Here is an 11,735-nt window from a genome sequence, read left to right as displayed (position 1 = left end):
ATTTTCATTTCCAAAATTGACTTTTATGTTATGAAAATTAAATTTAGAAATTGAGAGGTGTAGGAAAAAATACCCTAATAAAAAATACAAAATTGTCTCCTCCAACTTTTGTTTTTTAAAAATATTAAAAATGCATTAATATTTTTTACTTTTAATAAAATTTTATTTTTTTATACAAACTGATTTACATACCCATAAATTATCTCTTAAACAAGAAAGACTAATACATTTAAATTACAACCCACGTTACTAACTCTAAAATAAAGGTTATTAAGACAATACTTTAATTAGGATTTTGTGCTATTTTTATTTTTATTTGTCATGTTAATTTTTTTTATAATTGAACGAACATTTATCTTTGTCTATGTCTATTCTTAGGCTTCCAATAATTTTCTTGTAAAAAACTAGGGGAAAATAAATAAAAATATAATTTTGTAAAGGAAAATTCTCAAAGTATACCTTTAATGGTTCTTATTCTTATGATAGGACCCACAAAGGAATTTGCTTGATGAAGGAAGGGTTTCAATTTGTCTTATTGATAGGAGTAAAAGTTTTGTAAGAAATGGTTCCTATTTTTGTAGTAGTGTGTGGACAAATGGGTCCAATGAAAAATTTAGATTTTTGAAAAAATTAAGATGGGAAAGTTAACATGGATGCTACATTTGATGAAGTAAAGGGTTAGTTGAAGTTTAGTTGGTGGAGTGAAGCATATGGAAGTTACTCTTTACATAGCAAAAGGTTTATTGTTAGTGACCCACAACACTTGTTAACCTTTTTGGCATTTCTTAAGAACATCTTTTCTAAGACTGTGTTCTGTGCTAACGATAAGGTTGGTCGCATTGCATACATAACACATAATTAGGATTCGTGTCTTCAAAGGATTTTTCTGCTACAAGATTCATGCATGGCCACGTGATTTTTTTTTCTACGGGAAACTCCTCAGGACACGATAATTTTTATAATATTAGTTAGGTTTAAAGCTTACTTCTTAATATGGTATTAGATTCATTTCGAATTTAGAACCTATCATAACGAGTGTTTATTGGATTTATCAGATCACCCGTTATCTCAGACCACCCATAATATGTTATCACACGCACGAGCTGTCACTTTCAATGTGAGAGGTGTGTTGGAGATCTCACTTCAACTAAAGATGGAAACATTTCATTGTATATAAGTGGGTGCAAACCTCACATTCCATAAACTGATTTTATGGGGTTGAGTTAGGCTTAAAGTCCACTTCTTAATTAATACACACAAACATTATATTAAATTTGTCAAATACTGAAATTTAATTCTTTTGTATATGTAAGTTTGGGTGTCCACTCCACAACTTTTTTTCCCAATCTACATCTTCGTTAAATTCACATAATTATGTTTTATGGAGTTTAACTATAAAAATAATGATATTTAAATGTTATATTTTTTGTGAAATGGTAAGTTTTTTTTTCATAGTTTTTCTGTAACAATAATGATGAGATTATTGTTTAAAATTTAATATTTTATCTGTTTATAAATGTTTATCGTAGAGATGCACATCTTTCTTTGTTAAAACAAAAATTTCCAATGGTTGCGTTTAGAATAAAAAAAAATCTATCTTCTTTTTATTTTTATATTGATTTAGAAATAAATAATTTTAAAATTAAAAAGTTATTCATTAAAACCGAAGCAAAAGAAATGAAGGATTAGTACACAAAATTCATAAATTAGTTAGCTCAATACAATAAAAAAAAATCACTGTAAAGCTAAAATGTAAAGGCGTTGAGCCAAATCAATTTTACTAGCTGAATGGAGAATAAAAATTAAAGAAATTAGAGGTAATAAATTGGCTTAACGAAACCAATTTTATTAAATAAATGAAAGAAACGTAAAACATGGTCTATCGAGAATATACCATTTCTTCAGTGAATTTGGGTTTACTTAACAAAATAGAGACATAATAGAATTGATTTCCTCTAAAGTTGGATTCCCTTAACTTCCATTCAAACTTCATTGCAAAGACAAATTAAGCTTGTAAGACTTGGTTTCTTAGTTCAATTCTTGATTGTTTATGGGTGTGTATAATTTTGGTCGAGTGTGAAGCCAAGATTAATTGGGTTGGACTGACTAGACATCATGTTTTAGTAGGTGAACTTAATTATTCTGTCTCCTCTATAATATCTATTTAAGAGATATTTGTGCTTGTAATAAAATTGTAACAAATAGAATGAAAACCTAATTAATTGCCCTTTGACGTAGGTTGCAGATTAGCGACCGAACCACGTTAAATCCTGTGTTGTTTATTTTTTACAGTTGATTTGTAATTGTGTGTATTGCTTCCGCGTGCGTTTTTTTCATCATTAACTAAGTTTGAGATGGATAAAGACAAGTGTTGAAGTTATATTAGGTTTCTTGAAGGTTTTTATGAGTTTCATGGAGAGAAAGTGAAGCTAGGCTTTCTTGTGTATCTCTTAAAGGAAGGCCAAATGCTATGGTTGGAAAATGTGGGCATTTTCTTGGTGGAAATTTGGTGTTGGTGTGGATAGGTAAGTTGGCTCAATCATGCTTTATGATTTTGGTAAGCTTTGAGAAGTGGAATGACAAGAAATGAAAGTTTAATAAGAACACATATATGCATTTATATATATGCATTTATTTAGTGAATGAGAAAAGTAAATAGAAAGTAGATAAGACGGGGTAGTGATTACTTTATCAATTATAAAAATCAAGATGGTTAATTATGACTCGTCGAGTTTTCTCGACTTATTTTCTTGTTTGCTCCAAAAAATACAAAGAGAATGAGATATCATTTAGAAAATTTAACTAAGAAATACTCTCACAGAAATAACATATAAAGGTTATTCAAAAATCTTTCAATTGTATACTTATTTTGAAGATGATTTACAATACTCATATATGAACTCTTTTTTATAAAGTTTTGACAATGAGCACCCAAGCCTTATTTACAAATGTGAAACTTGAATTCTCACATAAGGTATTAGCACATATCATTATTCTTATTCTAACCTAGAAACAACATTAACCATAAATACTTCCTATCAGTCACAAAATGATATCTAGTCAAAAGTCTTAAATTAATGTAATATTAGAAATCTTAAATTAATGTTTAAAAATGTATCTACATTATTTCACTTATTAGAATTCTAAATCTTAGTTACAAATTATTGTCTTACTTTCTTGGGACGCTTACTATTATCAATTTATTCAAAATATTATTGTATGAAATTTATTTTTTATATTTATTTTAGTGTTTTTTTAATTTATACTAATTTTCCTAATATTTTTTAACGAGTAATAAAAAATTTCAAATAATCTACACTAATATTATATATTTATATATTAAATTATATAAAATTATTAACTATAAATAATATAAAAAATCATAATTTAATAATTTAAATTCAATAATTTTTAATAAAAAAAATAAAAACTATAGCAAACATAAGGCAATGATCTTATTTGTTACCTTCCTAATACAAACAATATTTAGTATATAGAATATAAGTCTACTGGAGAAAGTTTTTTCATAATTATTTTTAAGTGAAAAAATAAATAAAAATAAAACATTTTTTTTATAAAACTAACTATATAAACTAATTTATAGAATCACTTTATATAATTTCTTAAGGTTTAATTTTAAATTTATACACAAATTAACTTTGAAGAATTTTATTTTATTTTTCTTATCTGAAAAATGTTTACAAAGAATTTATGGAAAGAGAACCAATATATAATATACAACAGACGAAACACATTGAATGGGAGAAAAATATCATAATGGTGTACATTATTTGGTGGGTTCTACACTCATTTGTGGCCAAAATAGCATCCAAAACCATAGTGTCTCTCAAAAATAGGCCACAAGATTTCATTGTGTTTCACATTCCTTCATTCCTTTGCTATAAAGATTCTTAATTACGTACACGATACATCTATTACAAAACTAGAAATTTCACTTTAGGAACCTAATTTATCTTGTCGTCTTCATGCATGGTCCACAAGAATTTAATTTTAAACAAGACAGAATTTTACTCTCAAATCTACTTTAAAATAGTTAAATATATTTTTTCATTCAGATACTATAACACGATATTAATTTTTATCTTTAATCTAAATTTTAGACTTAATAAGTGTTTATAGTAAAAAAAATAGTAAAATAATCACTAATAATTTTTGTCACGTAACAAACGAATTTTTTTTATAAATTATTATAATATTATAATATTTATGTCAACTATGAGTCAACATAAATATTTTAATATGAAAATTTGTTTGTCAAGTAAAAAAAATTGACAAAAATTCATTTTAATATCTTTTTTAATACAAGTATCAAAAAATCTAAAATTTATACTTTAAAAATAAAAGACGAAAAATATATTTAACCATTAATTACATCATGGGACCTACAAGTATAACATATTCACAGAATATCTCACCATGATAACGAAGACTAAAATGACAAAATAAGAAATTTTGAAAATTCTTTGTTGAGTAGGGAGTGAAGATTTTTCTTATGTTTTTATTCAGAACTTAAAAGTTAAAAATCAAATACTTAAGTATAAAATAGTTTCATATTTGTTACAAATATGATGGAAATCATCATCACAAAATCATTGGTTAAAAAGATAAAAAAAAGATAAATTTTGATGAAAGAAAACTTTATATTTGAAGAGTAGAATGTTAATATTTTCTTCTTTATACAACGGCATATGTGTATTTTCTCTTGTATTTTTTATAAGATTTTGTAAAGACATAAATGGACTTCCACTTCAATTGGACCTTGATTTAGACGAAAAAAATCCTAGAAACATAGATGAGAAATTTGGTTAAGAGAGGCTTTGAGGCATGAAGTCCACACCATGTGAAAGAAGCCAAAAACAGATTGTTTCTTCCTGCACCTCCATATCTTCTTCTGGCACCTCCATACACAACATGAAAATACATTTTTATCCTTCTTTTGCCACCCTCATAGAATAACTTCCGGATTATGTAATCTGGAAACGCATTTGGAAAAAGACTTCCAGATTACATAATCCATAAGTTAAAAAAGACTTCCGGATTATGTAATCCGTAAAGTATCATGCATTTGAAAAAAGACTTCTGGATTATATAATCCGGAAGCTAATTACAAATTTGAAAAATGACTTCCAGATTATATAATCCGGAATATTACAGAGAGGTAGTTTTGGAAATACGAAAATCTATGGAGGTGAGAGAAGAAGGTATGGAGGTGCAGGAAGAAGCAGCCCCAAAAACAAAACAAAATAAGAGGATGATTTATTTCACTCATATTAATCTAATAGTCATTAGCTCAAGAAATGCAAGGAGGAGCTTATGCATTTATAAATAAAGGAGGAGCTTATGCATTTATAAATAAGATCATTTGTCCTTGTAGCACTCACCTTTTGAATAAATGACAATTAATTTAGCTAAAAGCTTGTCTTTTTATCTAAAACTCATACATGGGAGTAATATTGTCCTAGTAAAGAACACACTACCCCCTTCACACCCTAATCATGAAATTAAAAAGGAGGGTTAGCCTTTCAATTCTACATCTAGACATGAAGAATCACCAGATAGGAATAGGAAAAAAGAAAAACAAAGAGAAAAAAAAAGACGGAAAATGAAAAGAAAGGAAAAATATAAACATAGAGAACCTTTTAAGGAGTCTAGAGCTCGAGATATTCAGTGCTTTAAATGTTTTGGTAGATTATATTAATTTTATAAGTATTGTAATAAAGAAGAATGATTTTAAAAGACCAAGAGATTGAAACACAAAATGTTAAACTTTTATCCAAAATGACATGAAAATTTAGTGCACGATAAAGAGAGTGAATTGATAAAGTATCAGGGTTTGTCTGTTTTCACAAAGCTTCTCCCACCATGTTTTCAGGGAAATCTAACCCAGAGACCTAGGATGTGTCAGATTTATATAGTTATGGTACTGGAAAAACCAACTCCAAAATCCCTGACACTTAGCTTATGTGTGAGGTGCCCTTTTACTACGTGTTTTAATATTTAATCAAACAATAAACCAACCTTAAGTCTCAATAAGATACCAAGCACAGACAAATTGATAGAAATTTTCTAACTACATAAAACGTATAAAAGTAATAATATAAATTTCATTTCAAGTTAAGGTAACCATAGACCAGATCAGGTTCATCTAATTCATCAAGATTATCCATTAGGACAAAAACAAAAATTGAAAGCACACTCGAATAAGAACAAAAATCACTATCTCCTATATAGATGTCCAGCATTATGAAATTATTCCACAGAAAGCTTCCAAAACATAAATATAGCTATTCAGGATCCAGACAGAACTTTGAGTATATAAGACAAGACTGGCTGTGTTCCCTCCTCCCTCCCAATCCTCACGAGAGGGATAGAAAATCTTTTAGGACCACAGGAATTAAAACCACTCACATCAACAATTTTCCTTTTTGAATGTGTATATAACAACGAAGGAAGAAGCTCATCATCACCCTTAACCCTTTTTCCTCTCTCATAAAAGACCATAATACCATACAGAGCATGCTAGCCTAAAGGATTTATGGTATTAGTTTATACGTAGATATCTTAATTTACATTCTGTAGGACGTGTCCACATTCAAGCTTGGTCATCCCATTTCCATCTTCGCCCTACCTCTTCGAGAACAGCTGCCCGAGTTTGGCTTCTCCTTGCCTCGTCCTCCACCCAAGATCTGCAACATTTGAATTATTCATTAGACTCACCTCATTCCAAATACAATCAAACTTTCTAGCAGGTTCACCTGGTGAAAGTAATTTTACTTGTTTGTACGTCAAATCAATAATTTTCTAAAGTTGCAGGCTATGCTTCTAACACAAGAGGACCAACCAAGTAGTACTAGATGACTATAATTTTTTTTTCCAGAAAGATAACTCATTCTCTTCAAAAACATCAGAATATAAATGGAACCAAAGACAAGAATTACTACAGGGTAAGAGAAATAACCATAACCAGGAACATAATTGAACCAAAAGCAAACAATTGAGATGCGCAGGTAGAACCAAAGAAACCTTCCAAAGAAATAATTAAAAACCACGTAATGTAAAACAGTTTTACTGAAATTTAGGCTCTTAAAAAGAACCTGATGGACTCAATTGACCCACAGGCAGCTAACCTAAGCGATGCAATGCTATCTATGGTTACTGACATAAAAAGAAATTCATTTGTCACTTAAGTGGAATTAAGATATGATCAAGGTAGGGACGTATAGAGGTTATTCACAGAAAACCCCCATAAAAGTGAACAGTCTTGACCTAAATGTCCTCCCAAATCGTGACTGAGAACTATCAATAAATCTCAAAATATCTGGTTCAAACCAACATAGTAAACTAAATTTCCAAATATTTAGCTCAAATTACTGGGTTCCATAATGACTTTCAAAAGAAAACATTATAACCATTGAGCTACAAGCAACATGTTTATCAGAGAGCAATTTGACACCATTTAACTTACTCCCAAACCTCCCCCCTCTTTAGGCTTTTAGAAGCCTCCAAATTTTGAAATTGTCATTTCGAAAGCCATAAATAAAAATAGATACCTGTGTTTGACCCTAACAAGTGTAAGTCAGAAATTACCTAAGAATCTGAAGAGCTTCTTTTTCAGCTTCTAGAGTGGATTTGGTGTCAAGCAATGCTTCAAGCTTGAATTCTAAATCTTTAAGCAAATTTTGTACAACGTGCCTTTCGTCTACATATATGACTCTCTCGGATGCAACTTTCTGTGATATATCATCAATTTCTTTCTTTAAGCTAAGCAGCAACTGCTTCTGACAATCCAAAGCTGACTTTTCTTTTAAATACTCAATATATAACTTATCTTGATTGATCTCCTCTTCTTCCAAATTCTTTACTTCCATATGATAAAGTCTCTCTACATCTAAACCACGGTTTTTCTCATCATTAAGCTTCTCATCCCAAAACCTCTGTATGTCTCCTCGGCTAAGCAACTCAAATCTGATATCTTCTGCCTCAGCCTTCCTGGCAGAATGTTCAGCTTCTATTCTTGACAATTCAGCCGATATTGCTTCCTTCATCCTACCACTTGTCAGAGCCATTGCTGCTTGTGCTATTGTGGAAGGCATGTTTGGCTGAAATCGCTTGCTCTGTCCTGTAAACAATAAATTCACAGCAGATTCCTCCTATGATCATTCTTCATCATGGCATTCTTAAATACATAGTGATAATCTGAGACTTAAATAAAATATATAACAAGTCTTACTATTCATGCATTAATTTGGCCTATTAATCAAGGTGTAATCATAAAACAGGTAGCAGGTACTGAAAATACCAAGTTTGATTTTGTTTCTAATTTCATTATGCTTCTACAGCTACACTTTCTTCAACATTTTGACATCGACGTGACTTATTTCCATTTGTTCCCCGTTCTCATAACCTAAATTGGAATTTGAATTGAAATTTTAACTAAATGAAATATTTCTAATTTATCATGTATCTATATAAGGTTTAAATCCTTGAAAACAAGAAATTGCAGTTAGAAACATGTAAATAAACTTGATGTGATCAACAAAACAAAATAAATGCCAATGCATAGTGGAAAAGCCTCAGCGCTTATACCAAATACTGTTCTAAGTATACTCCTATCCCCTGCCAACATGTCCACATAAACTGCTGGAGAAGTAATATGCTTCACATCCATATAACCTGCTTTTTTAATTGATATCTGGACTGTAAAAAAGTAAGGTAATAAGTGCTACCAGAAGAAGGTGAAGTTTTAATAATTAACATTCAAAACTATCCAAATACCAAACTTTTGCAAACAGCATACCTGATCAGTTACCCCAGAAAAAAAATCATACTCCAACTGAGCTCTCCAGTCTATTAGATCTTGTCGTGAGATGAATCTGCAGTGCACATATTAAATTCAGTAAAACAAAATTTGATCGTGCAGCGTAGAAGTATAGAATACAAATATACCTATCAGGAAAGAAGTGCTTGTTTTCTAGACTGTCAGATCCACTATAATTGAAACTGTTGTTCCAAGATAATTTGCTGGGGATCACACCGGCTTCAGCTAAAACTTTTTTTCTCAAATTGAAAAGCAAACATTCAAATTTCTGCCCATAAGTGAAACAATATGGGTTGAAAAAAAGTTCCAACATCTTTACCCTGAATGGATCTAAAGTCCTGGTCGTCAATCTCGATATCATCAAATGCAGTGACTACAGACCCAGAAAGTGATACTATAGGAGCAATCCTGTGTTTAGGATTCCTGGAAGACAAGGAAATCCATTTTCAATGGAATGGAAGCCGGGCAGAGCTACAAATTCTAGTTCATTTCTGACTGCAAAGTTGCATGCATGATGTATCAGGAACCACTAACCTTTCCAAGGATGAATTTAACTTAACTAGCCATCTAGCAAATTCTCTTCTGGTACACAGTTCATTGGCTTCCACGTCCTCTTCAATTATCTAGACATGTCAGCAAAAACCACACTTTCAAGTCTAATAAAACTCAACCGAAGCATAAAAAATAGAACATGGTTTCAGTGCTGCATTACAAAACAGAACACACATGTGAGGCAACATATTACAAGTATGAATTCCACAAAATCAGCAGAAATTTGAGTACGCCAAAACATAATGTAACAACAGTAAATGCAAAATTTTCCAACTCCAGGAGGCAAAATAAATCAAATTATATCATCATATTCATTTATCCACATTAACATTTCTCTGGTACTTCATCTAGGTTCTTGCCAGCTTTATCTATGGTATATGCTGGTAGACAAACTTAAGAAGCAGCACAACCAAAACTAAAGCAAATAATGGAGCATTTTTTTTTCTTAACTGCAAGTAGATTGGACTAAATCAGGTAGAGAGCTAAGGTCATAAGTAAAGTGTATCCAGGTTTCCAACTAATAGTGATCCAAGAGAAGGTGATACTGAAATTGAAGTTCTACAGACCATAAACAGTCTAACACCGCATGGACAGATTACTATCTGAAAACAAACCTTCAGTGACTTTAAGACTGACAATGCTTCTTCTTGGGTAGAATCCACAGAAACCGCAATCACAACACGTTCAGGTTTTTCTACAGCTACTAATATGACAAGAAAAAAAAATAAGAAGAAGAAAGATTTATAGAAACAATCAGAGTTAGTACACCAAATTAGTCCCTAAATCTGCATGTACCCTTCAGTTTTAGTCCTGGGATATCAATCGTTGTCAACTATAGTCATTATGTTTGTAATTTCATGGACCAAAATAATGTCACCACCACTAGTATGGTAATTTCAGAAACTACAATAACGTTTTTGTAATTTCAAAAACAAATCAATCGATGCTCATCAATTCTAACCTTAAAAACAAGATACCCCCGATTTCACAAAAAAAATAGTTTATAAAATTACCAACCGTTGATCATTTTAATCATTACGTTTCTAACAGTTTCATAATTTCAATAACTAGTATGATATTTTTGTAATTTCAAAACCAAATCGGTATTCATAATTTCAAAGACTAATTCGGTCCATTACTCGCCAAAAATCGTGAACACTACGATTAAACACATAAGATCAAAAATAGGAAAAACCAAGCATTACCGTATTTACCAGTTTCCGAAAGGGTACCAGGCACATCCTCCGTGCTGGCCTCGGTCGCTGTTGAGTTGCTCCCACCAGAAACGTCAAACTCGGGAGTGTCGTTTTGATAACGCCGAGTCTCCACGTCACTCCTCATCCCTTGCAACGGCCTCGCGAATCGAAAATCAAAACCTAACCGAACACAACATTCGTAAAAAGAGAAAAAAAAAAAAAAAAACTGAAGTCGAAAAACGACACATCCCAAAGCCGAAGCTTAAAGGAGAACGTAACCTACCTTTCCTGGAAGCAGCAAAAACAGCGAGTAGAAGAGCGAGTGAAGTGCCAAAGCCCACAACTGCATAAGGAAACACTGCAACTGCACACAGCAGAAGTTCGCATCACATGAAACGTAGAAAGAGAATTGAACCTAACCTAACCTAACCTACCTTTGTTGCCGGTTTGGGCAGGGGCGTCCGGGAGGGCCCAACCGCGGAAGTCATCGGACTGGTCGGGGGACGGAGAGGCCCAAGAGAGGGAGGCGGAGAGGGGGCGGCGAGGGAGGGAGGAGAGGGGGCGGAGGGAATGGGGGAGAGAAGGGATGGAGGTGGGAAGGAAGAGGACGAAGGAAGGGGAGGATGTTGCAGACCACATTTTGGTGGGAATGGAGAATTAGGGTTAGGGTGGGTGTTGACTGCTGAGGGAGATTCGATCGAGGGGGAAGTTTGAAACGGTGCGTTTTGGGCGGAGGGAAGAGTGAGAGTGGAAGAAGAGGCAAAGAACGAACACAGTGGTGGTGGTAACCCACAACTGTGACACCGCCGCTAGCTAAACCCAATGGACGCAATGACGGTGGTAACCCACAGCTACAAATGAATATATTTCTTGTCTTTTTTTTTATAAACATGTGTTTTTTAGTTTTAATACTAATCTCATTTTTATTTATTTATTGTGATTTCAAATTTGTTTAAAATAATTTAATTTGGTTATTTTTGTCAATGTTATTAGTTTCACTAATGATTTGTGATAAGTATAGTATTTTGAGTTAAGGTAAAAAATGTGTGATTATGTTTAGGTATTTTGTAAAGTGGAAAAAACATTGTTTTTAATATTGAAAAGATGAGTGTTTGCGAGATTTGAAAAGTGATTTGGATAATGATCCC

General features: G+C 31.8%; 1 protein-coding gene across 8 annotated transcripts; it reads right to left on the bottom strand.

Annotated features, from left to right (window-relative positions):
- Positions 1 to 6,222: 6,222 nt before the first annotated feature.
- LOC137806231 (SLH domain protein) lies at positions 6,223 to 11,468 on the bottom strand. 8 transcript variants are annotated; one of them, XR_016519495.1, is made up of 11 exons: positions 11,022 to 11,466; positions 10,871 to 10,951; positions 10,606 to 10,767; positions 10,006 to 10,094; positions 9,374 to 9,462; positions 9,159 to 9,262; positions 8,968 to 9,070; positions 8,819 to 8,894; positions 8,608 to 8,718; positions 7,609 to 8,140; positions 6,223 to 6,707 (listed from the first exon to the last, which is right to left on the bottom strand). XR_016519495.1 is itself a non-coding variant. In XM_068606231.1 (11 exons), exons 1-11 carry the CDS (start codon positions 11,224 to 11,226, stop codon positions 6,614 to 6,616), a joined length of 1,638 nt encoding a protein of 545 aa, XP_068462332.1. In that variant the 5' UTR covers positions 11,227 to 11,468; the 3' UTR covers positions 6,223 to 6,613. The 8 variants fall into 8 exon arrangements, 4 of the variants coding, with proteins under 4 accessions (XP_068462332.1, XP_068462330.1, XP_068462331.1 ...); XR_016519494.1 differs by having other exon boundaries at positions 10,006 to 10,091; positions 10,597 to 10,767; positions 11,022 to 11,464; XR_016519493.1 differs by having other exon boundaries at positions 10,597 to 10,767; positions 11,022 to 11,442.
- Between the last annotated feature and the right edge of the window lie 267 nt (positions 11,469 to 11,735).

This window comes from Phaseolus vulgaris, chromosome 3 (assembly GCF_051622355.1).
Source record: "Phaseolus vulgaris cultivar YP4 chromosome 3, ASM5162235v1, whole genome shotgun sequence".
Lineage (NCBI taxonomy): Eukaryota > Viridiplantae > Streptophyta > Magnoliopsida > Fabales > Fabaceae > Phaseolus > Phaseolus vulgaris.
This window is presented reverse-complemented; position numbering and strand designations above follow the sequence as displayed.